Here is a 26,296-nt window from a genome sequence, read left to right on the forward strand (position 1 = left end):
AAGCAGGTCACTCCCTAAGACCAGCATCTGTGTGGGCCTGCAAAGAAAGAGCCGAGAACGGTGAGGCGTTAACGGACAGGTGGAGACAGTGGTGAGCGCTTACGTGAGGATCATGCGTGATAACCATGTGGAGATTACACATGCTGGTCAAGATTTAAGTCTTAAATTGGGATTAGGCTTTTGTAAATATCCTATTAGTGGATAATTTGGTACGTGAAAAGGTGTAAGGCTGAAGACAAGCTTTAATTAGAGACTGACAAGAAAATCTTAGAAGTTCAGGATCATTTGGACTTACAATTTACCGGGAGAGACAACTGGTGCAGAGGAATGCAGGGCGTTTGCATCAGGCGCTTTTAAGGAGGGAAGTGTTATTTTGCTTGGCAATGTGGAGACAGCCTGCATTTGAACTTGACCCCATCTTAAATTATTACGGTCTACTGCAGAATCTCCAGAGCTGTGCTATAACAAGTAGAGTCAGCCTTTGAAATTGTTACAGTACAAAGAGGAAGATCTATGTAAATATGTAATAGTATAAATAGTCTCTATATCACACACATTCTCTCTAGGAGCCAAAACCATTGTAATGGAACTGAATGTGCCAAGATTTAAACAGGCAAGTTTGTTTTCACTGTTAGTGTTATAGTAAAGACTAAAAACTATGGCGTGTTCACAGACAGGCCGCATTTGAACACATTGTTTTTTCTATCAAACACCTCTATATTTATGTCCTGAATTCATTTACACTACAGAGGAGCTCCACATATACTACACTTACACATGTGCATACATGTGATCTTTGAGTATTTAAATATCTTACTGATGCTAAAGCAAATACATGTAAACAACGGAATCCGAGGAACAGTGGGCTGCTTGCAATTAGTACATCTCCTTATACACAAGATCGAGGCACAAATTCAAACAATTAAACTGCGCCAGGAATCCCATTAGCTTGTAGGGAAGCCTGACAACTGTGGTACTGTTGTTTCAGTATTATAAGTCATGTTACTACCGGAATTGAAGACCACACCACCCCCGAGTCTCACTGCAAGTCACCACTGTTCTGGTTGGAAGCCAAGTCGATCAGATGGTGTCCCAAACCACAGGCTTTTTTGAGAAGTGCAAAATTACAGCCTTCAAATCATACACAAAATCAGAAAAGATGACTATGAACAGAGCCTATGAAATGGCAACGACAATGGGATTTTCCTGGAAAGCCCAAGGCAACATGGGATATTGCAACTGAGAAATGAAATAAAAGTTAGTTAGCAACCCTCAGTTGGTAAGATGTGAAATGTGAAGGCCTAAACTTAAATACAGTAACAGCCTTAGGAAACATGTCTGGAAACTCAGAAATGTGAGGTTGGTCAAAATGCAACATATCAAATGTTTACATTTGACTCAAGAAAATCTTTTCAGTCCTTAAAATTTGATTAAGTGAAGTTATTTTAAAGCATTTCTAATTATGTCTAAATGTCTTAATTCTTTTTTGTAATAATTAGAAAACATCTATTAGAAGCAGGTTTCCATCAAATGAATAGTAACTAAAGTACTCTTACTGTTACAAAGCCTGCCGAAGTCTGTTAAAAGTGGCATTAAAAATAACACACGTTTTGCAGTCAATGTGTGACATTTACAGTTAAATATGCAGTCCATGAACTCACGATGTTGGCAAAGTGCTAAAGTGGAGTCAAAATGCAGAGTACAGCTTCATCAGTGTTAGCAGAGTAATGGTGAAGGGTCAAAACTCAAACGAGGTCATTGCACCCTGGAGTCGGAGAACACGAAAACTTGAGTCTTTTGTGGTCATCGGGTGTGGGTGGTTGGTTGGTTGTCATTTACTAGCAAAGAAAACTACACAACTTAGCATATGCAGAGGTCTTTATTTCTGCTTGGCGTAACAAACATTGTATGGGTGACAAATTCAAACCACCGGCTGTGCCCTCAACCCCAAAAGATTTATAAATTTGAACTAAACCCATCTTCATCTTCAGGAAAAAAAACTTAACTGTCATATTAATATAACAGCACATACCCAAACTCCTGAAGTCAAACTAAGTATTGCCCACATTTGCATAAAACAGTTTCTTTTACAGGGACACAGGTAGTGTCAACTCATAATTTGAGTTTTGGTGGAAAATACTTTTCTTTCCATTTTTTGATGGTTATCAAAAAACGCACAACTTAAATTTACACACAGAACTTAAGCCTTCATTCTGAAAGCACAATATTGTATGAAGCTTCTTTTTTGGTTATTAATATGTACACACAAGGTTTTCTTTATACCACTTTGTCAATCTTCCAGGTCTAACTGCTGAATTTTCCTACCAATTCCCTTGTAATTACAATTCCGAAAAATACAAATGATTTTCATTTATATAACTACATATTTATATAGTATATTTATATTGCGTGTGTGTGTCACACACACACACACACACACACACACAGCAGAAGTATAATATTCAGTTGTCAAACTGAAACTGTCTATTATACTGATTACTGTAACCGACAAACGGGCAGCCATCTGCAGGAAAAAGAGGGAGAAACAGCAGTGGGGGAGCGCGATCTGTATGGTTTCCACAGACGCGATCTGTATGGTTTCCACAGACGCGATCTGTATGGTTTCCACAGACGCAGGCACGTAGTTGCCGGCGGGAGCCGGACCGCCTTTCCACAGACAAGTGACCCCATCTGTATGAAGCACGAGTGTTGACTGTCTTCCGATCGCAAACGAGAGAAACATTTCAGATTACAGGTGTCAAACAAACTGGGGTGGATGGATATGAGGAGGTGATGTAAGGGTTTGTCCTCCCTTACAGTTCAGGGTAACGGGTGCATCAGTTTGGGTCCAAGCATGATCTAGTTCCACGAATGAATGACTATGAAAATGAACAGGTAGAATTATTCTGTTCGAGGGAAATAACTCAGTTCCTCTTAGTGACTTTACAGTGTTCTTTGCTCAGCAATGCCCAAAAGAAAATAGGATAATAGGGAAAAAGTAAATCATTAAGCCTTCAGTCTCATAATTTATGCTTTAATGGTGTGCAGTTGTTGCAAAGATGATCTAACAAACAACATTCAGTCACTGCTGCTGTCCTGCATGGGGTTCTGTAGCCTAATGGCTAAAGTGCTTTTGAGTGGCAGCGTGGATAGCCACTCACTGCTTGAGCAGGTCTTTGAGCACAGCCCCGGCACTGGCCTCGGCGGTGACTGGCATGGGCGTGAACGTGGGCAGAGCGTCCGAGATGGGCTTCATGAGCAGGTGGCCGCCCCCGGCCCCGCCCACCAACGTATGCAGAGGAACAGCGGTGGATCGAGGGGCTAGGAAAGGGTTGGATGCCGTGCCACGCTTGCCTGGACCTGCTGCTCCTGGATGACAACGGAGGCAGGGTTAGCAAAAGAAACGCCTGTGGTTTAAAATGTGTGTTTTGAGGATATACAGTGACCGGTAAGGTACAGTAGTTGTTTTGAGAATGCGACAGTTGTGTTTGATTTTGTAACTCGCTGCAAACCCCCAGCGCAGTACCTGTTGTAAGTGCGTTAGCGCTACTCCGGCCAGGAGGGGGCACACTCAGAGGCTTGATGTCATAAACGGGCAGTTTGGGTGCAGGGGCCACTGGCCTGGACTCCACTTCCAGGAACTTTACAAACATCTCAGAAAATGACTGCACAAGACAGACACACGCCAACAATGGAGATGGATAAGCGTGACTGTGTATCCACATTAATTGTCCTGTTACTTCATATTAGTTATTACATGACATATCTTACTGTATTTTATTGTTTTTGAGCATGTGTGTGAGCTTTAACATGTGTGTGTTCTTTACGTTGAGGCTATGAGTACTTAAGTCTGTGATGCTTGTTTAGCATGTGTGGAAGACTCACTCCGTTGAGGTTCTGGGTGTGTGTGGGTTTCTGGGGTGTGTTAGGGACACTCTGTGCTCTGTTGCCCCCGAACCAGTCAGAGACCCACTTAGTGACCCCTCTCCCTTCCTCGTCATACAATAGCTAGAGAGAGAGCGCGCAAGAGAGAGAGAGAGAGTGAGTGTGAGAGCGAGAGATTGGTCATTGGGACAGTAGGGTAGCACTTTGTGCTTGCATGAAAACACAGCGTTTTAGCCTGGACAAACAGAGCACGATGCACAATAGACAAAAAAAATCCCCTCGTCTTTCTTAGAACCCAAACCACATGTCTGAATGTCATCAAAACCACAGGACAGCCCAGTTCAGAGCAGTAAAGTCTTGGCCTATGAACACCCAACAAAACTGACCTCAGAACAGTCTTCAGCTCTAAAAGTGACAATTTCAAACAATGCCACAGACCTCAACACTGTAGCCAGTTGTTTAAAAATAAATAAATAAAACCCACACCACCACCACCACAACAACCCCACAGGCATGAACAGTGGAATTTCAAGAGGAAAAGCATGTAAGGACACACACACACACACACACACACACACACACACACACACACACACACACACACACACACACACACACACACACACACACACACACACACACACACACACACACACACACACACACACACACACACACACACACACACACAAAAGCAGGTATACATGAATGAAACGGAAGGCTCTGGGGAGCTCTAAAGGCGGTCACTGATAGCCTAAACCTCAGACCGCAACTGTTCAGAGAGAGCTGGATAGCTGGACAGCTGGACGCCAGCCCACCTGGAGAGGTCCAAGAGAAAAGACATACTTGCAGTGAGGGACTGGCAGGAAGCCCCTCCCCCACCCCAGCTCCCTCTCAGTCCTCACGCGTTCACTCCTTTGCAGCCCATCTACGGTATTCCTTTTGTTGGCTTTTGCTTCCGCCGCATTTTGAAAGCAAGGGCAGATGAGCAGGCCTGGACGTCTTCATGTCTGTTTTGGTCCTGCTCTCTTGCATCATCGCTGCTGTGCTATTCCATATAGCTTATTCTTCATTTTGATTTTTCTGAAAGGTATTCGGATAGGTTTGGACAACTATACCTTTCTATATCTCTGTCTGTCTGTGTGTGTGTGTGTGTGTGTGTGTGTGTGTGTGTGTGTGTGTGTGTGTGTGTGTGTGTGTGCGTGTGCGCGCGCGCTCCTTCACTTCATGTAAAAGCCACAAACCTATGATTTAAAAAGCAGACTATTCTAACATCTGAAATGATTCTAACATCAACATCTTTATTTGAATGACTGCAAATAGCTAGTTTACCAAAAAAATAAATGAATAAAAAAATCAACAATTCACTTACTGAATTCATTGCAGCCCAACGCAAACTTATGTCCAGCTTGAATATCATCATTAATCAAGTATAGCTGATGTGAATAAATTACTTAATATAGTCACCTGAACCAATACCACATGTTGCATGCATCATGTATTTTATTTCAAAACTTCCTTCCCTTTGCACCAATACGCTCAGACTAAACACCTTCTAAACACCCAAAACTGTCTTAAGAGCAGCTGTCAGAGGCATTCTCCATTTCCCCAAGACTAATGAAGCCATCTGCAGTCAGTTGCTTATTAGAGTGCAGTCCAGCACTCACTGTGTGCGGCGAAAGTACGGCCCAGGTCATTTGACTTCCTCCAAAGCCAGCGTTGTCCTCAACGGAGAGGACAGGAATCGATTTCGAAAAAGCACCCCCCCAGCAAATAAAAAGCCAATAAGCATCAGACTAGATCTCTATGTAGGTGTGAGGACGAACTGTCTTCATCCCTAGCACCCTGCTTCGTTGCCCTGGTGATCCTCAGGGGGCACGAAAGGTCAGTAGGACCACTGCGACCATCGCGGGGCAGGACTCTCACTTTAAGGAGTTCCAATCCTGCGAGCCCAGGCAGGTACCTACTGTCCTCCTGTTGTGGTCTGCAGAGGACCACCACCCCCTCTTAGTGGGATTTGAACCCAGGTCCCAGTGGAGGACACGACAGTGGATTACACTGAAGACCTAACAAAGCTCAATTTCAATAAAAAGTGTACATGGGAGGTAGTGAGGACAAAAAGCATTATCATTATTATTGTTGTTTTTTTTAAAGCTAAACGATGAAGAGAGGCCTGGCAGAATGCTGGAGGAGACGGACAGAGGAAAAGGTGGAAAGAGAGCAGAGGAGAAATGAAAAGAGGAGAAGAGCAAAGGGGCGGGTCCCACCTTGTCCAGCTCGTCCTGTTCCAATCCAAGCACGTTAGCCATCAGTCTCAGGACGTCGGAGCGCTTGTTCCGTGGGGTGTGGAAATAGCCCAAAAAGAGATTCTTCATCAGGTCTCTGGGAGAGTGGGGGGAGGGGTTCTTACTAAAGCAGTCCATGGAAACTGCAAAAGCTTCAGTCGGTGAGCTATGCTTAGGGTGGGAGCACTTTCAGACGGCACTGTTTTTGTTTTATATCTTACTTATCCACTTTGCCCTCCGAGCTGGTGAGAAGGTTTGTGAGCTTTTTCTGGGCTTCATCCAGCATCTCCTGCCTCAGAGCCACTGCAGTCAGCCCATCACACACACACACACACACACACACACACACACACACACACACACACACACACACACACACACACACGGCATCATTGCTCACTGTCTTTAGGCATGGCAAGGAAAATTTCCATCATCACTTCCACCGTAAGTAGTTACTGTGCAAGTCTAATAAAACACCGCTTTATCCCTTTCAGATGATTATTTATAACACGACTGGACAGCAGAAAGTGTGTGTGTGTGTGTGTGTGTGTGTGAGCGTGAGAGCGAGCACATAGGAAGTCATATGAACCACAGTCTGGACATTTAGCATATGTGGGTATGCATTCATACTGGCAGCAAAACAGAGGTGTAAGCAAGTCTTATTTTTGTGATGTAATGCAAGAGAACACACAGCTGCACAACGAGACTGGGCGTGAAAGAGAGAAAGAAAAAGAGAGACAGAGAGAGAGAGAGAGAGAGAGAGAGAAAGCACGCACGACAGAGATGAAACTTCTTTCTAAGCAGAACCACTTGGGTTTGGCTCACTTGATCTCGATAAGGGAGCAGGAAAATGTGCTCATAGCTGCAAGTGCAGAGGAATGTGGGCTGTGGACACTTCCAGAGCACATTGCAGGTCTCCAAAGCCCCCCCCCCACCCCTCTCTACTCTGTGGTAAGTGTGTAGTAAGAGGCCAATGAACAAGGTCTGGGCCCATCTTTCAGACTTCCTTCTGCTCTTACCGATTTCTGGTTGAATGAAATTAGAAAAAGAGGGAGAGCATCACTCTGGTAACTTGGGGGGAGGGGAGGAGTAGTGTAGTGGACAGAAATGGGGAGGTGGGACAGAGAGGGAGCTAAAGAGAGTGAATAAAACAAAAGTACAGTATGCGGAAAACCAGAAACATGTTCTCTCCCTACAGGGTGGCAACGCGCTCTGTCGCTCACATTCTTACTCGCTCTCTCCCTGCAGCCAGGGATGGGTCATGGTTTTGCGAGGCCCCTCTACACAAGCATCTTTGGAGATTTCCACAGGCCGTGTGGTCTGTTGCACCCCCGCCCCCGAGGCTCCCTGAGGCCCCTGGGTACTGGCCACAATGGTCAGTAATCCACCCCCACCTATGGCCCTCAGCAGACTTCATCAGTCGGTTTTACAGCTACAGATTAAGTGTTCCTTCTACTGTCCATGTCTGCCGTCTATTAGAAGATGCTGAGCGATCTGCTTGACCATAAATCCACAACAAACCGTGGAGCTGGAGAATTTTCAAATCCATTGCACTTGCAGGAGACAGATCATCTTGAACTATGCCAATTCGGGAAACAGACCAGATATCGTTCGTTCCCTGGCCGATGTTCAAAACGACGACTGAATCGGACTGATTTGGATTAAACATATTTTAAAAAACAGTATTTTAAAAACATTTTACCAAATGGCCAAATCATGACTGAAGAAGCTTTGTGCATCGTACACAAAGTGCCCCCTCACTGGGTAATTAATTAAACCTTAAATCACACGCTTAATGAACAGGAAGGAACAGGCAACCCCTCTATGGATCCTGGAGTTTAATTCCCAAAGCACTGTGTGGTTCCCAGAGTTTTATTCCCAAATCGCCGTCTAGATTGCTATGTTTTACTTCCTAATCACAGTGAGGATCCTAGAGTTTCATTCCCAAAGTGCTGTGTGGAACACAGATGGAGATTCCTGTTCTGATTGCCAGATGCAGGCTCCAACTGAAACCTCCAGCACTTCCCACCAGGTCCCCAGTCTCTCCTTGGAAGGGTTGAAGCTACATGCACTCGAGGTATTTACTGTTTATTAGTCACGTCAGAGACGTGTTGCTTTTACGGCTATGCTCCTTTAAGACTTGCATCATTTGTATTGTATGTATCAGTAGGAAAGACTGAGAATGAAGTTAGGATTGAGAAATGCTAAATTATGAATATAATGAGATCAAATTTAAAAGTGTATGTGTGTGTTTTTTTTACAAACACCTCCATGCACCTCACCCACCTTGCTTCTGCAACTCCACGATCTGTTCCTCCTTCATGTCCAGCTGGTCAGTGAGGCGAGAGGCTGACTCCAAAGCTGCATTCGCCTCATCCAGATTGAGCTTCACAAGGAGAAACATACGCGCACACACACAAGCACATGTACACACACACACACACACACACACACACAGTTACACACAAGCACAACACTGGATCGGGGCATGCGTAACATTCATTCCAAATTTTGATATACACCAGAATGATTACAGCAGAGAGAAAGTGAGAGACAGAGCAGTGTGTGTGTGTGTGTGTGTGTGTGTGTGTAATTACCTGGAGGGCGGAGGCCTTGTCCTCCAGGGTCTCCGCTTTCTTCCGCCACTGCTCTTTCTCTTTCTTGTGCTTCTCCAGCTCTGCAGAGTATATGGCTTTCTCCTCTGGTGTGTGTGTGTGTGTGTGTGTGTGTGTGTGTGTGTGTGTGTGTATAAAGAGAAGACGAAGCTCAAATTTATTGTTTCTACAGGTAGCAGCCCATATATTTTATGACTTTTGAGTATACAGTATTAGGACACAAGGGAGTAACTTGCAATGTACTGTAAATGTATTTTGTAAAGATGAGAAATGATTTCGGTGTAGTATACACAGGAGAGAGCGAGACTAAGGACAGCCTCTAGTGGACGAGTGTGCCTAACCTTGCTGGAATTGATCTAGCACCATCTGCAGGTTAGAGAGAGACACTGCATACTGGGTGACCTGGTGCTGCGCAGCGTGGAGCTGGAGCAGAGCCTCGTCCCTCTGCCTGACCGCACAGGTGATCTGTACCTGAAGAGCCTCCACTTGCACAGTAGCCTGTTGACTGCACCCAGACAAAGTGAGAGAGCGAGAGAGCGAGAGAGAGACACACACAAAAAGAGACTATTAGTCGTAAGATGGAATAAAATAAACAAAGGCTTGGCCTAGCAGGATCAGAGGGGGGTTTTCCCCTGACCTGGCACTCTCCACTGCGCTGGAAGACGACGCCAGCTTCTCCTCGAGCAGCGCCAGCTTGCGACGCAGTTCGTGCTCGCGGCCCTCGACGGCCAGGGTCTCGCGCGTGAACGACTCCTCCGTCTCCATCAGGTGGTTGCGGAGCCTCTCCAGCTCCTGCTGCTGCCTTTGATCCTTGCTGCTCGCACGCTGCAGCTGCAACCAAGATGACAACCAGCCTGGAATCAACGCCACGGCAACGATATCTAACAGCCGGGTTGCGGCGAGCAAATTTAAGGTTTCGAGCATGGTACTGGAGAAAGATATTTCCCCGGCCCCCTTATGCAGAGCGACTTACATATTTCTCATTATGACACTGTGTGTGTGTGTGTGTCTGTGTGTGTCTGTGTGTGTCTGTGTGTGTCTGTGTGTGTCTGTGTGTGTCTGTGTGTGTCTGTGTGTGTCTGTGTGTGTTCCCTGGGAACGGAACCTTGGTGGTAGTAGTGCCTGGCTCCACCTGCTCTACCAGGTGAACTACAGGAATCGGGAGACTGAATGACAATCACAGCAGGATGCAAAATCTGGACCTGCACATTTCAAGTAAACCTCTGTTATTTCAGGCTGCAGTATCACAGAGGAAGGGTTTGCAGGGCAGTGGTCTCTGTCTGGTTCCGTTTCAGATCCAGCATCTCAAACGCGCGCAGACTCGCGAACACGCACTGTAACGTGGTCTGCCCTCCCTTTCATTCCTACCTCAGCCTGTAGGGCAGCAGTCTCCATCTGTTTCTGTTTGAGAGCCAGCATCACCTGGTCTCGCTCCTGCTGGAACAAAACCGCCTTCTCCTGCATGGACTTGACCTCGTTTAGCAGTTGGTTCAATTCCCCAGGCTTTCCCTGACACACACACACCCACACACACACACACACACACACACACACTTTTTTAGCAAGGCATTGATTCCACATATTATCTGAAGGAGCTGTAATGACATGGAGAAAGTCAAAACAGTGGCAATCAAAGAAAAAAAGCACATTAAAAATGTACTTATTTTGTGTTTATTTGTATTTTGTGTTTATTAGGAAGTGGTCAAATGTTTTGAGTGCATGCAGTACACACATGCAGTGTCAGATATACCTGGTATACACCCCCCCCCCCACACACACACCTGATCTTGATCTTTTAGCATCTTCTCCATGGCTGCAGCCTTCTCATTCATCGCTCTCCACTCAAACTCCCGTTCCCGTAGCAACAGCGACACCTGCATGTTGGTCTCCTGCAGAGCACGGAACTCTGTCTCTTTCTCGCATGACTTCGACACTATGGCTTCGTTCTCCTCCTTCAGCTTCTTAACATCCAGCTCCAGGATCAGGGCGCGCTCCTTCAGGTTGGTGACGGCTTGCTTCAAAACTTCGTTATCGTTCTCACGATTCCGCAAATTTTCACTGACCTATAAAACCGGAGAAATACCGCAATAATGGAAATGTATGAACCCCCCCAAAAAAGCCCATTTGGCATTCAATGCAAAACCAGTTTGAGTACACTTCCGCAAGGTTTAATCAGAATCTCTACCGCACTGCAAGCTGGGAATGTGTGCTCGTAGTGATGACATCTTCAAACTCACCTTGTTCAACTGGTCTTCCTTGGTCTTGATGAGCAGGTCCTTCTCTCTGAAGGACCTCTGCAGTGCTTCCATCCTCTCCTGTGCCTGCCTCAGCTCCTCCACATGGCCTCTCTGCTCGCTCTCCGACAAAGACGCCGAATTCGCCAGCCGATGGTTGTTCTCCTGGAGCGTTCTTATCAGGGCCTCTTTCTCCGCCAGCGCCCTCTGCAGGTATTCCAATTCAGGCCGTGAACCCTCATCCTGGAGGGGCGCCGGGGCTCCCTGAAGACTTGGATGCGCAACAGCAACCTGGGTGGACACCGTGGAAGCGTCGGGAGCCAGAGCGACGCTGTCCAGCTTTCCAAGCAGGACGTCTTTGGTGCTAGTAAGCTGGCTGATGGTCTGCTGTACTTGGGCGAGCTCTTGACTCAAACTTCCCAGCCTTTTCTCCTTCTGCTCATAGCTCTGGATGAGACTGGCATAGTCGACGGAAAGCTGCGAGCTGCAGTCGCTGTCCGCGGACACCTGCCCATGAAGTTTGAGGAGCTCCTCCTGCAGCTGAGCGGACTCGTGCTGCATGTTCTTCACCGTGGTGATCACCTGCTGCTTCCACTCATCCATCTTCTTCACCTGCTGCTTGAGGGTATCCCGCTCCTGCAAAAGCTCCTCAAACTGATTGCTGCTCACGCCACTGCCTGAACCGCTGCAGTCTCCACCCGATGCCTGAAGTACAGTGACCAGCGTTTGGCATTTCTGGGTGAGGGCATCGATCTCGATGTCCTTCTCACGAATAATTCGGGACAAATTCTGAATGGTCTCTCGGAACATTTCCTGACTGCCTGAAGAGTCGCTCATGGAAGAGAGGCGCTGGTTTTCCTGTTGGAGCCTAAGCAAGGCCGCTTCTTTGGCTGCAACGATGTCCATGATGCGATGGTACTCTGAGCGAAGGTGACCGTTCTCTCGGGTCTTCTCATTCAGGACGGCAAGCACTTGCTCCCGTTCAACCGCGTAAGCTTGCATCTGCTGCTGGAGCAACAGGACCTCCTGGCCGTGTCCTCCAGAAACTCGCGCATGTAGCGCTTGGATTTCTAGATCCTTCTGAAGGATCACCTGTGAGAGTTTGCCGAGCTCATCACGGGAGACCACAAGCTGATCCAGCTGTTTGGTCAAAGAAAGGTTCTTCTCGTTTAGCTGGATAATCTCTGTCTCCTTCTCCTCAATGCCCTTCACAAGTCTTTCAATCTCCACCTTTGAGAAGTCATGCTTCTCGTTGCCATTTTCACCACTAAGGGAATGAGACTTGTCTTCTTGAAGGATGTCAACAGTCTGATGTTGACTCTGCCTCTGTGTGCTCAGCCTTTCCATCTCTGCCTGCAGCTGTGTCACTTCCTCATCCTTGGCGCCGATGAGCCTTTCATAATTGAGCGTGCTCTGCTCATGTCTTGACCGGGCCTGCTCCAGCTCGTTCTGGTGCACCTGCAGAGCATGCTGGGACTGCAAAAGCAATTCCCGCTGCTCTTCTGCTGCAGCCCTCAAAACACCCAGCTCTTCCTCCAGCCCTTCTCTTGCAGCTTTGAGCTGCGTGACCTCGGTCTCCAGCTCCGTGATGATGTCCAGCGTCCTCGGTTCGGACATCAGCTGCGGTCTGCTCTGCTGGTCCCGCAGGCGGTCGATCTCCTCCTTCAGATGGCTGTTCTCTTCCTTCATGGCCCCGAGCTGCTTGTCCTTCTCCTCCACTGCTTTCCTGAGGCTATCGGTTTCTTGCTTTGCTTTCGAGATGGCGGTCTCCGTCTCCCTCTGTGCTTCAGAAGCTTGAGCTTTGAGCGACACTGCTAAAGTATCCTTCTCTTGTAAAAGCTCTGTAAGCTGCTTCTGTCCAGCCACGGTCATGTTCAGCATCTCACTGGTGTCTTTGTGGTCGGAGGCCATCTGCTCCAGCTCGCGTTTTAGTTCCGCGATCATCAGGTCCTTGTCCTGGTTGAGCTTCACGGCACGCTCGTGTTCCATTTGCAATGCTGAGGCATCCAAAGAGCGAGCTCGGGTCAGATCCTCTATGGTCTGTTGGTACTGCTTAGCCTGATCCGACAGTCGCCTTTCTGCTTGACCTAGCTCTTCTTCTATCTGGTTCTTCTCCAGCTTCAGTGCTTCGATACGAGTGTCCTTCTCCAAAGATACTCTGCTGATGGAGGCCTGGCTGTCTCTTAACTGGTGCTCAAGATTCTCCACTTTCTCAAGAGCCTGAACAAGTTTTTCTTTCAACTTCTTGTTGTCCATCTTCAATTCAAAATCTTCAGTTGATATTTTCTTATATGATACCTTCAATTCTTCTAGCTCTTTCACCAAAGCCTGAATTTCTTTATGCTTCGCTTCCAGAACCAAATGCTTATCCTCTACTTTATCCTTTTCCTTTCTTTGACTCAGCTCTTCACCAGTAGCAGCCAGTTGAGTCTCCTTTTCTTGTAGCGCCCTTTTCAGGTCGGAGGCCTCCTGACGCGCCTCCTTACCAAACTCCTGGGACTTGCTTAACTTGTCCCTCAGTTCCTTCACTGTGGCTTCCAGCTGCTGTTTCCCCATGTGAAGATCATTGAGGGTAAATGCACTCTGACTAAGTTTCTCCATCTTAGTCTCCAGCTCTTGTTGCAGGGCCTCCTTGTCATGAAGTGCTGCGGCGAACTCGGACTTCAGACAGGCAATCTCAACCTCAGCCTGGGACTTCTGTCCGGCCAGCTGATCTTTCAGACTGATGAGATGCTAAAGAAAGAAACCAGTAAAAACAATTACAGGAATTCTTACAGGAACCACGGTTTAGGAAGTCAGGCACCATACAAATCAGAAACTCAGGCTGGTTGGAGACCAACCTGTGTGGCCTCCTGGTTCTGCCGATCGAGTTCCTCCAGCTCAGCTGCAAGGGTGTCTATGCTGAGGTGTGCTTGCTTTAGGTCGTGCTCCCTCTGCTCCAGCTGCTTCTTCAAGCCGGAGACCTCCAGCTGCAGATCCCCAGTGGCTTCTGTCTCACCCAAAGCCCCTCTCTCCTCAGCTAGCCTTAGTTTCTCAGCCAACACCGACTGCTTATGGTGACAGAGGACAATAAGACATCGTTCATTAAAAAGAGAACACATGGTTTACTTCCTTAACTTAAATTCTCATGAAATCATTACATGAAAATCACAAAGGTTATATATTATAGTCGACAACAGACTAATCCTTCTAGGCTTAAAATTATTTAAATTAACTTCAATAAAGTCCACTTCCCTGCTGGTAGGTGGAAAAAAACCTCATTCATTCATCAGGCAGCAACACATTAGAAAAGCATGGCGTGCACATGATCTGTTATTTAAATATGCCCACCGATTTATTTTTAAACTACTACTCATCAACAGTAATACCATTTCACACATACAAGATCGCACGTTAATAAATTAACCTTCGCGTTCTCCACTTCCTCCTTCTCTTGTCTTAGGGCACTGATGATCGTGTTGAGTTCTAGAATGTCAGCATGCTCTGTCTCCGCTCCACCCCGATGCATCTGAGGAGACGAAAGAAACGAGCAGCATTTTAAAATATCATCTCTCTCGTATGGGGTACAGTGCGAAGGTTTTGGCGATAAGGAATGGAAGCAGACTTACTTCAGTGAGAGAATTCAACCTGAACACCTCTTTTTCAGCAGCTGCAAAAAGTTTAACACCACAAAGGCGAATTGGAACTGTTCGTTATGACGTTAAAACAGTACAAAGACAGATGGTATAATTACACAGAATTATTGTGAGACTACATCATCGATTATGTTTTACATTTAGCTGACACTGACTGAGTACAACTTGAGCAATTGAGGGTTAAGGGCCTTGCTCAGGGGCACAACAGTGGCAACTTGGCAGCGGCGGGGTTTGAGCCAGCAACCTTCCAATTACAAGTCAAGGACCTTAACCACTGAGCTACCACTTCCCATTGTTATAGTCTGAATAAGACAAGAGGAGTTAATGCTCCAAAAAGTAACAAGTAAATCCCCAGCAAAAGATAAAGCCCAATCTGTTGGCCTACCAAATACCTGCAAGTGCTTTTTTCAAGGCCTGTATTTCGCTGTCTTGGTGGGCTTTGAGTATAGCTTTTCCCTCCTGCTCCTGCACACGGGTCTGGAGCTCGCTGACAGAATTCTGGAGACGACTGTAGTTCTGAAGGAGCTCTGCATTCTCCGCCTTGGCCTCCTCCTTCTCGCGTTCTAACTCCACCTTCTGATGAGCAGCCTCCTCCAGACTTGCCATTAACTCGCGATTGCTCTTGCTCTGAAGCTCCGCCTCCTCTTGTAGGGAATGCACAGTGACCTGCAGCGCATCGAATTTGAGGGAATGCAGTACTGATGGGGTGGAAGCTGTGGCGACATCTCCTGGACAAACAGAAAATTACAGGTCAAACAAGCCCTCCCACAGCCTGATTTATTTACACAGCTGTTTGTCAAGCTAATTCAACACCTCCCCAAAAATAACCCCACTATGTAGTTTATATATTAACCATAAACAAAAGAACTAAACGTGGTCCTAATAAACTATTTAAAGTATACATCTACCTAGTTATGACTACGATGCATTTCATTAGGCTTTTCAATCTCAGAAAACACAAAGACCATGTTCTTGCATATGGCACCTTCTTGTTAAGTCAGTGACCGGGTTTCCTCACCACTCTGTATCTGCTCCTCCAGCTCTTCTATCCTCTCCTCATACTCCGCCAGCTCCTCCCTGTGCCGTTTTGTGAGGTCAGCCATTTTCTGCCGATGGGCGTCCTGCAGAGCTGCCAGCTCGTGCTGATGCTCGTCGACTTCCTGTCCAATCGACTCCCGCAGTTCCTGGTTTGGTTGAGGCACATCCATAAATATTAACACATGGCTTATCTCAATTCTGCCAAATGTAAACACATACGTGACTAAATAAAAGCTTTAGTCTTAAGAAAGGTAACATTGAATAAAAGAAATCTCAAACAAGACAAAATGTGATCTCACTTTGATGGTTTTTTGCAGTTTCAGGACCTCGTCCTGCTCAGCATTGTCTGCTCCTGCCACTTTAGATGTCTAAAGTGAACACAGGAATAAATAAATAAATAAATAAATACATACATACATACATAAATAAATCTGTCAAAATCTAAAATTACATTTACTATAAAAAAATAAGCCACCACCGACCATAATTCTTGAAGGCACATGCAGTACTGTGAAATATTAAGTATGTTCGCAGTTGCTACCTTAGCAGTTGCCACTCTCCTCCAATGGGCCAAGTCTGCCTCCAGACGATGAACCTCACTGGACAGCCTGTTGATTTCCTGCTGTGACCACAGGACATCACTAAGGTCCACCTCGTCACCATGGAAACCATGATGGGTGGCCGAAGTGCTTGAAAGGTAGGAAGAGGATGTTGCTGTGGTGGCGACAGTGGCAACAGGCAGTACAGCGGGGTCAGAACCAGCAGAGGCGAGGCCGTGAGCGGAGTGCTGCAGTTTCTGGACTTCCTCCTGCAGACTGCTCTGGCGGGCTTTCAGATGGCTAATGTCCACCTGGAATCATGCACACACGGCATGTGTTAAGCACAAAGAAAGAAAGAAACAATATACTGAAATAATATACTGTGAAATTAGACACTGTACAATAGGTTGAATAAAATGCAGAGGTTTCAGAGAGAAAGCGAGGTTGTAACCTCTTTCTGCTGCAAGAGAGTCCTGTACTCCAGTGACTGTTGTTTGACCTGGATCTCTGCTGCCTCCAGCTTCTCCTCCAAATCAGCATTGATCCTTCTCAAACGCTCATACTGGTACAGGGAGGGGGACGGACGGACAGAGAACCCAAGACATGTGAAAACCTTTTAAATGGGCTAAGACAGAAAACAGACATGTTCTCCCAATCTGTAATATGAGTTAAAACCAGCATCAAGTTACACTGAACAGATGAAGATTGCTCATCTACTCTGTGAAAACTATAGCAGCTTAATATCAACACAAACAGTTATCATGCGAAAAGAAAAACACACACCTCAGACTTCTGTGCACAATGCGCAGTCTGCAGTTCTGCCAACTTAGAGTTGGATACCTGCAGCTCTGTGGAAGCATCTGTAAAATGGTCAAGCACATATGAATGACCCACACTGTATCTCGCCTTCAGCACACGCACGTTTATCTGCCCAATCCAACCTAAGCATCTGAGCTGTAACACATGTCCTGGGATTTAAACGACACACTCTGCTTTTCAGTCGCATCAGCAGAATGGACGACTATGACTGAAACATAATGTAAAAATCTAAAGTGAAGGAAGACTGAAGAAAGTTTAGCCTGCTTATTGGTTTTCTTGGCAGAGCATGAAATTGTTACAAGGGTCACACACTATCGCCAGTCAAAAACTCCGCACCACATGACCATCACTGGACCCTGCGTTGCGAAGAGACCTTGTGACAGTTTAGAGTCCTTGATGAGTCCTAGAGTCCCTTGGCATGTGTGCCAAATTGAGCAGACACTTTACAAGTCATCTTCAGACACAATTTGTTTGAACCATTATTTGTTACATCTGTTGAAGACAGTACTGCAATAAATAATTATTTCCAGACTGGTTCTTCAAACACACACACACGATTATTTCTTAAACTGTCTGTTTAATCTTTCCATTACCCAGCATAACTTTCCTGTATCTATGTGAAAGGTACCAGGCAAACTTAGTCCACTCAGTTTTAGAGGTAAATTATACTGAAAGCGGATGTGAAATTGGCAGGGACTGAGGGCAGTCCGCCAATCTATGACAGGGCTGTGTTCACAAATAGATGCAGGCCCCTGTAGAAATGACTAAATAAGTGACAGTTCAAGCATTAATTTAGGCATGTCACCTCATAGATGCCTGATACACACACAGGCCCATAACCGCTTTAAACGCTACACGGAGGCACACGGGTACACACACGGTAATTGTATTCAGTAACTGTCACTCTCCATGATCATCGGCTCGGGTGCCGATGATGTAATTAGTTAAAATGTACACACGAGCTTATCTACCCCTGCTTTGCTGGAAGCCGCTGATCAAAGTTCCCCAGTCAAAGCTGCCCAAGGCTTTCCTCCAATACCAATACTACCCCGGGTGTACAAAACAGCAACCTGCCATATGGCGGTTTTCAACTAGCCACAACACTCACCTCCTACTTCCTCCGTCCCTTCGAGTAGAATATCTTTGGTAAAATTGGATATTTGTCCGGTGAACGAGGAAAGGCTTCCACCAACCTGACCGAGGGACTGCCCCAGACCGGAGCTAAATCCCCCCAACCAGGACGACATGACGATCGGGACAAAAGACAACTGAAGTGCAGGCTATCCGGCGACTGTCTAACGAGCGACGCTAGCTCGCCAACAATGAGACACCATTCCACACTGTGGCCTCAAAATAGGCCGACGTGCACCGGCGGACGATCAAAGCCGAGACTTCATAAATAAGGAAAGAAGCCGTCTTGGTGTAGCTAGCTGGATTATAAAGCACCGACTGTTCGCAAAGTAAACGGCGAATCCGCCACCCGTGACGAGCAAGATGGGTTTCTGGCTTCTTAGCCACGGATTTCAAATGAGCAACTCCTACAAAATCCCGACGAGGCACCAGTTAAAAGCCAACCAGAAGATCCTGAGGGCATTAGGTCTATAGATTGTCCAGCTCCACCACGTAGCTCCTTGTTTTGATTAGCCTGTGCCGACAACTGCCACCTCGACCGCGGCCATCGTTGGGTAAATACGTCAGAGGGTACGTGGACAGGAGAGGAGGATTGTGGGACTGCGGCGGACCAACAAACATTCCCAGACCGGAGTGGCACTATGGTCCCACTTACAATAAAACAGCGACATCGCTGGATGTAGTTGAAAAACTGCAATCAAGCCGGTTAAAAACAGTTCTTTTGAATCAATCTTTCTTCTTAGTTCAGTTCATGAAGGGTGAACAAAACACAATGTTTTTCCCCAAGGTGTTGATGTTTATTAAAAGAAATTAGAGAGGAAATACAATGTATTTTAACAAAAATAACCATGATTAAAACTGAAAAACTTGGAAGACACGAGGAAGAAAACTAATCTTCATTAAATAAAACCACAAACTTTATACTGTCTTTAAATATCTCACTAGTTGGTGTTTTGAGATCACAAGAATGTGTGGGGGGAGGGGGGTTGTAAATAGAAGAAAAGAGACTCAGTGGGGGTAAGAAAGAAGACCAACCAAAGGGAAAAAACAAATAAAAGGGGATGAGAGGTAAGAATAGAGGAGAGAGATCATATAACTGCCCCATGGAACTTCTGTGCAAATGGTGGGTCTTAGTTCAGAAAGAAGGTATATCTGAACCTCCACCCAGCTACAAACAGCCAGTACAGTTTAAATTTTTCTGTACATGTAGAATATTGGATACAGATTTAAATGTGCATATCCAAGGCTTCTATCTGCCATCAGGACGCGATGGTTGAGGGTGCATCTCAGGGGTGTATGTCAACAATACAATCATAACCCAAAGGTGCAGTAGTGCCTGTAAACACAAAAATCCACAAACATAATATAATAATTAAACATGCTGTTAAGACAACAGTTAAATCACAATTTCCCATGTCCACATTGTTCAATACTGCTTTCAATAAATTATTTTTTTTAAATGTACACTAGATAGTAGCACAAGCTGGGCTGTAAACTTTGGAATCAGAATCCAGAGTCAGGTTTACTCACCATGTATACGATCACAAAAACTCTGGCCATGGGGTATCGTCTAAGAAAGATCCCTAACCGAATGCTGCAGACAAGAATCACACATTTTGTGTTCAGATAACGGTGATGCTGAGGGCTCGGATTAGTCAGAAAATCATCTGAACGGACCCTGAATCTGTTGCTACGGTGAGTAAGACTGACAGGAAGGAGCGGTACCTGAAGCGATCAATGGTGTTGGCTGCTTTGCGCACTTTCCCGTACATTCCTGTGGCCGAACCGTCATGGTCGCTGAACAGAACTGTGGGGTTTCTCTGTCTGGCGCCTTTCACATGGGCAGAGAAGCAGACGCACTGCTCAGTCAGGCTGACAAACGGAACTGCTCAGAAGGCTCAGTGACAGACAGCCACATACCCATAATTAACCTAAAACTGCTTGGAGAAAATCGCACATGGATCGCAAAAGGAAAGCTGTTAAAAAAAAAAATTCTCCTAAACCAATACATCTTGCTCACTTGTTCAACCCACATCCCTAAAACTAGCCAGCATTTAAAAATCCATACCACATCGAGGAAGATCAATTATATTGATACATTTATGTAATAATGTACACTTTTCTTGACTGACACTTCCTCTCCCATAATGCATCAAGCGGTGTGTTCCCATCACGCCGTGCGCCAACCTGGTCCCTCGGCGGCGGCCATGTTGATGTGTGGCCCCCCACTCTGGCCGCCCTGGGTGCTCTTCAGCTGCTGCTCCAGTCGCTCGAGCTGGAAGACGAGCGAGCTCTTTTCTGTGCCAAGAGCTTCCAGCATGGTCTGCTTCTGGATCAGAGCCTCCGTCAGCTGGTGCAGCCGCCCCTCTAGCTCCGCCTGGCTGCTGTTGCTCAGAGCCTTATTGGTCAGCTGTGGAGAGCAGGGGCGGGGAGGAGGGAGACGAGAAGTGGCAAACTGTGAGGCTGCAAAAATGAGGACAAGTGCTGGACTGTGCAACTGAGAGTCAGGAAATGTTCATGTACCACATGTTTGTTACCGAAAAACAGTCCGAATTGGGCACTTAAGATCTAGATGTGCTTGTGTAGTTCATGTATTAAGTGTGTTTGTGTATTTCAGAGAGAGATAGTGTGCGTGCATTTTGTGTATGTGTGTATGTGAATGAGAGAGAGAGGGGAAAAAAATAAATTAGTGACCTGGTTCCTGAGTTTCTGGATTTCATCTTCTCTGTCTTTGATACGACTCTGCAGTGTGCTTTTAGCACGATGGTGTTCCTCTTCTATATAGTTTAGCTCCTGTCTCACACACAGACACACACACCCCGTACCACATTACATCACACATTTTTTAATTTTTACAAATCACAATAGACAAAACCAGTGTGAAGAATCTCTACTTGGGCAGAAGGTACCCTCTGGCACCTGTTTGCAGCGTTCCAGTTCTGTCTCCAGCTCCTGCTTGGCTCGGCTCTGCTGGGAAAGCTGCTCCTGCAGCTCTCGCTGCTGCTCTCTCCAGCCCTCGGCCTCCACCAGGGCCTGGCTCTCCATCTCCTGCAATCCAGAGTGCAGTCAGCCCCCCAGGCACCAGCTGACCTACTCGCACACTACCACCAGCTGACCTGCCTGCCAGCCTCAATCCCACAGATCCCAAGCAGCACCTAGACCAGGAGCACCAGACCAAGTAGCCTGTCTCCTAAGGTCCTGGGGCTGCGCACAGCCTACAAGGCGATGCTTGAAATTGTGGGGATGGCAAAAGCTACATTTTTTTGTCGAGCCCTTTAAGGTGTGGGAACATGGATGTATGTGAGCGTGCACACCTGCAACTCTGAACGGAGACTCTGTATCTGGGACTGCTGTTTTTGGATCTCCTCTCTTTGCAGCTCTTTCTCGTGTCGCAACTCCTCTAGCTCCACCCCTGCTGCCACACCCCCGTCTAGCAGCTCCAAAGCCGAGCCCTCTTTCAGACTGCTGATCAGCTTCTCCTTAGACTGGAAACACCACGAAACCCATCAGAGTAGAGCTGCACGATATATCGTTCGTTTATCGTAATCGCAATACTGGCCTTTGCGATACTGATATTGCAGAAGGCTACAATATGCAAATGAGCCCTCTAACAACATAGGAAGCACCCCGTGAATATCCTGACCAACACTGGACATTTCTGTTGAGGGCTTGTGGCTACCATGTGACTCATTAAATGCCACCTTGTGGACATCCTGAGAAGACTATCTGAACACAGACATTGTTAAACAGGTGTTAGTGGATTAGGCTCAGTGTTTCCTAGTTTTCTGGCTAATTTTACAGAAACACTTTTTAATCCATGTTCCTATATTTCAGAAATCAGAACTGCACATTTGATACAAATATAAATCTACATAGATGCTAAATCAATATACAATCAAGCATTACGTATATAGATTGAAAAAAAGCATAGCTGCAGATTCTGGTTGTGTGAGATCTGTCTGAATAATCTGTGTTTTGAATAAGATCATGGCTTCATGGGAAGTGTGTGAACACAGACAGGAATGACGTGGAGGCGGGAAGCATGAGACCTGCAGGATGCGGGATGCTTTGTTCTTGTAGTCCTGCAGCTCCTGCCTGGCATAGTCGGCTGCCGTGCGGGCGCTCTTGGCCTGCTGCTGGAGCTCCTCCACCCGCTGGCGCTCCTCGGCCATGCGGCGCTCGGTGCCTGTCAGTGTCTCCGCCAGTGTCTGCCGCTCCGCCTCGGTCCGGGCCAGTCGTGCCGCCAGCTCACCCTGCCGACATATGACAAGCTCAGGTAAGTCGCGTCTACCTCGTGTGCTCCTGGACTTTTAAAAAACTAAACAAACAAACAAACAAACAAAAAACGGTTAGCCAGAGCTCTTGCGTTCCCCATTGGCTGGTCACCCATCTCAGATGATTTTTGTCTCCTTAAAATAGAATTACTAGATACATGTAGAATATTTTCACACACCCGCGTATTTTAGTGAGTTAATAGTCTGAAAACTGGACGGCTTACATAAGAAAATCTCATCACCAGAAAATGTTACTTTTAATTCAAGAACAATGGTGTCTTGGTTTCCTGGCCTTTCTGCAGAGAGCCCTTCTCCTCAAGGGCCACAGTAGAGGCAGAGTCAGATTGGACTCAGATTGGACTCTGCCACCACACTCAGCATGGGAGTGGAGGCGAAGTCAGTTTGGACCCCGCCTCCACACTGAGCGTGGGAATCACCTGCATTTGTCTGTAACCGTCCTGTTCTCTCTTCAGGGCACCCTCGGCCTCTCGGAGCCGCTCCTGCAGGGTATGCAGGGCCTGGGAGTGCAGACTGTTGCCCTCACTGTGGTCCTGCAGGATCCTGGAGGGCAGGGGCAGAGCAGTTAATGAGGCAGAGCTCCTTAAAGCGTACACTGGGCACACATATGGGGAGCAACCCCACCCGAGCCCTCATCGCAACCACCTGAAGACTGGTAACTTAACAGAAACTAAATTACAACTAAAAGAAAAGTGTACATGAAGCGTTATCATTTAAATCATACACAAGGATTAAGTAACTAACTACTATGTTACATCCTCACAAGGGACTTTTAGAAATATCCCAAGTTTTTAACTGGTTTACCTGGTCTTCACTGAACAGATGTGCTTGTATGTTTGCTGATGCAGGTGTTTTTCATTGGCTTGGCTGCATCATTAAAACACACTGACAGATGCTAAATGCCCATGATTCTCTCTGGCAACGACCCACCTGGTCCTTTCGTTCTGGGCCTCCTCGAGGGCAGAGTTGCGGGCCTTCAGCAGCTGATCCGCCTCGTCCAGTCGTACCTTCAGCACGGCCAGCTGAGCGTCCTTCGCTGACAGGGCCTCTGTGAGGTCACTGACGAGCTCCTGCAGTTCCCGGACAGAGCGATCGGCGCGAGACTGCTCCACGTTCCACTTCTCAGAGCGTGCTCGAGTCTGATTCAGCTCTGCAGGGAGGGGAGAGCAGACAGATGCCGTAAACTCTACCAGGCAAGCAGCAGTCACGGCTCATTCAATGGACTGACCGAGCTCCCAACACACACTTGCGAGAGGATTGGGTGTCAATGTTTTTCATTTTGTTTTGCCACCAAAAGACTGCTGATCTCCCTCTCAAAATGCAGGACACATCAACTGCTGCTCTGAAAAGAGTCCCGAGTTCTCGTACCCTCCTGCGTGTCCTTGGCTCTCTGGACGAGCGACGCCATCTCCTGGTTGAGAGAGGAAACTTCGCTGCGCAGCAGCTGGTTCTCCAGGCGCAGGCTGGACAGCACCTGTCCGAGTGGCTCCTCTGGGGCGGCCAACTCGAGCGCGGCCACCTGGGGGCCATCTGGGGGTGCAGCAACGGCCGAGTCTGAGCTCTCGGGAGTATCACCTGCGCGGAGAGAGTGTTAGGAAGAGAGAAAATAAAGTGACCAAATAGAGAGAGAAAGCAAAACAAAGAAGAAAGCAAAAAAAAGCATGAGAGATAGAAGGTAATTATATGAAGACACAAATTAAAACAATTTAGAAGAGGAAAAAAGTCATTGGTAGAACAGTAATAATAACTGCATTTCCATGTGCTTGTTGTTCATTCAGTAACAAATAGTACAAAAATTGTTTGTTTAAAAACTGTACCAAACTTGCTGGACACAGAGTTAACACTGAAGTTTACTTTGTTCAGCCTGTAGGACCAGGATAGAGCAACCACTCCGAACAAGATTAATCTCGTCTGGATAGCCACAGCACAAACCTGGTTTGTGTATGTGGTCTGGGTTTGGTACCTTGGATGAGGTCTCGAGCAGAGCCATCCTCGGTTTTAGCGCTGTGTGTGCTGGCTGTGAGGGAGCTCAGGCTGGAGTTGCGGGACAGTCCCTGTGCAGAGGGAGGCGTGGCCTGTATGGAAGGCGGAGCCTGAGGGGTGTCAGCCACCTGCGTCTGGGCCGCCCCGTCAGTCAGAGCCGTAGCTCTGGGCACTGCATCTCTCCTGACCTCCCGCCTCTCGTTCTGCGGTGGGTCGGCGCTGTTCAGGAAGTCGAACAGGAGATCGTCATTCAATTCCGTTTTTTTCGGCCTAACGAAGCTGGAAGATGCTTTGACAGCACCTCCGCCGGCGTAGTCAGAACCCAGAGGAGTCGTGCTTGACACATTGGCAGTTCCGGCCAGCATGGTGGCTTTGGATTTCTTAACATTCCCAGCAGCAGTGGAGATGAAGCTGGGTGCCTGGTGGCCAGAGGGAAGGGCCGTGTAACCATGCTGGGTCTCATAGGGGGCGCTGTAGGCGGCAGAGTTCTCGTCAGAGGAGCCGACCGACTCCACAGGGTTGTATGAGGACAGGGAGGATTTCTGTGCTGAATGTTTGGTCAGAGCACTGGCTGCACCCTGGTCCACTTTATTTAAGAAGTCCTCTGCTCGGCCAGCTAAGTCAGCAAACCAGGCCATCCTAGAGTATACACAAAGCCCACACTTATAAATAACCTCAAATCAGTTATACATGACGGTCATCTTATCACTATTAAAAGATTACCATGAGAGTAAATGACAAAAAAAACTATCAACAGTCAGTTGTGTTATTCTGTATAATTGGCTAGCAAAAAAGAAACATAAGTTATTAATATTTATATTTGCTTAGTCAGTTACTCATCAGATGTGACGCGTTAAGCCAATGCAAAAAAGAGTCTAGACACTATCTAGGTGATTAGAGGACGATATCGGCTATAACCGGGCTGAGATATGCTGCTCCAAAGCAGCTTTTCTAAATCAGCTAGCCAGCAAGCAGTTAACACACCGTTTATTTAGCTAATGTTGGCTAGCCGGCTATGCGTAGGTATATCGCACCTAGGTTAAGCTCGGTCGTACCGCCTAGAGCAAATAAGAACTTGAAGAGATACTGCGAGTTGTGCGAAAGCTCTAGCACTAGCCTAAACGTTTCCGAGAAACTTTTATACCGAGCTGTCTTGCGATCAACATAGGAGGTATGTCGATATAGCCGCCTAGCTGAACTGAGCTAAGCTAACTTAGGACGGATGGTGCGGTTCTAGCTACGTACCTTCACTGTCTCTGTTGTACCAAAGAGCGGAATATTAATCTTGCGTTGGCATTGTAAATAGGGCATTAAGTTGACTTGCTGTCAGACTTAACTAGGTTAGCGCTCTAGCATTTTCAGTGTTTCCCCATCATAATCGCCTCAAATCCTGCTTGACGTGGAGCAGGAACTTGTTTAAGGACCCAAAACAGACAGCCCCTGTAGATGCCAGTTTACAAAAAGAAGGCCTGACGATACATAAAGTGCTGCTTCTCCCTTCTAGTGGACAGCAGGTTTAGTTTCAAAAGCTGCAGGACATTACTTCTATTGTTTCTTCAAATGCTTTTTTTTTTTTTTTTTTTTTGCAGTACGATGAGCAGAATATGTTTCGTTATTTTCCTTTAACGGGTATTATTTATAGGTAAGAATATAAAACCTGAGTACAAACACACTTCCACATCCAATACGAAACAGTGCTTTTATTTTTACCGCACTCATTCCAAATGGCCAAATCTTATTTACAAGGCATGCCACATCAATACGAGACCTGACTAAGGAACATCATCAATAACCAATGATCAATAGTCAATAACACATATGAGCTCAGAGGGGAGGGGGG

General features: G+C 46.7%; 2 protein-coding genes across 3 annotated transcripts; both read right to left on the reverse strand.

Annotated features, from left to right (window-relative positions):
* Positions 1-1,860: 1,860 nt before the first annotated feature.
* On the reverse strand, positions 1,861-18,719 carry trip11 (thyroid hormone receptor interactor 11). Of its 2 annotated transcripts, none has more exons than XM_027008241.2 (22): positions 18,159-18,719; positions 17,015-17,091; positions 16,683-16,793; positions 16,234-16,542; positions 15,992-16,060; positions 15,673-15,838; positions 15,047-15,382; positions 14,628-14,668; positions 14,426-14,527; positions 13,860-14,066; positions 11,023-13,752; positions 10,567-10,848; positions 10,154-10,294; positions 9,423-9,616; positions 9,127-9,290; positions 8,768-8,871; positions 8,457-8,556; positions 6,392-6,473; positions 6,153-6,267; positions 3,886-4,008; positions 3,527-3,665; positions 1,861-3,369 (listed from the first exon to the last, which is right to left on the reverse strand). In XM_027008241.2, the coding sequence occupies exons 1-22, from the start codon at positions 18,295-18,297 to the stop codon at positions 3,158-3,160; spliced, it is 5,943 nt and encodes a 1,980-aa protein (XP_026864042.2). In that variant the 5' UTR covers positions 18,298-18,719; the 3' UTR covers positions 1,861-3,157. The 2 variants fall into 2 exon arrangements, with proteins under 2 accessions (XP_026864042.2, XP_026864041.2); XM_027008240.2 differs by having other exon boundaries at positions 13,860-14,069.
* Positions 18,720-19,102: 383 nt separating this feature from the next.
* Positions 19,103-25,887, reverse strand: golga5 (golgin A5). The gene is made up of 13 exons (XM_027008242.2): positions 25,702-25,887; positions 24,437-25,095; positions 23,842-24,048; positions 23,404-23,623; positions 22,893-23,016; positions 22,231-22,434; positions 21,496-21,666; positions 21,101-21,229; positions 20,876-20,974; positions 20,369-20,591; positions 19,907-20,012; positions 19,712-19,775; positions 19,103-19,517 (listed from the first exon to the last, which is right to left on the reverse strand). Exons 2-13 carry the CDS (start codon positions 25,092-25,094, stop codon positions 19,431-19,433), a joined length of 2,292 nt encoding a protein of 763 aa, XP_026864043.2. The 5' UTR covers position 25,095; positions 25,702-25,887; the 3' UTR covers positions 19,103-19,430.
* Positions 25,888-26,296: the final 409 nt, after the last annotated feature.

Source organism: Electrophorus electricus, chromosome 11 (genome assembly GCF_013358815.1).
Source record: "Electrophorus electricus isolate fEleEle1 chromosome 11, fEleEle1.pri, whole genome shotgun sequence".
Taxonomy (NCBI): Eukaryota; Metazoa; Chordata; class Actinopteri; order Gymnotiformes; family Gymnotidae; genus Electrophorus; species Electrophorus electricus.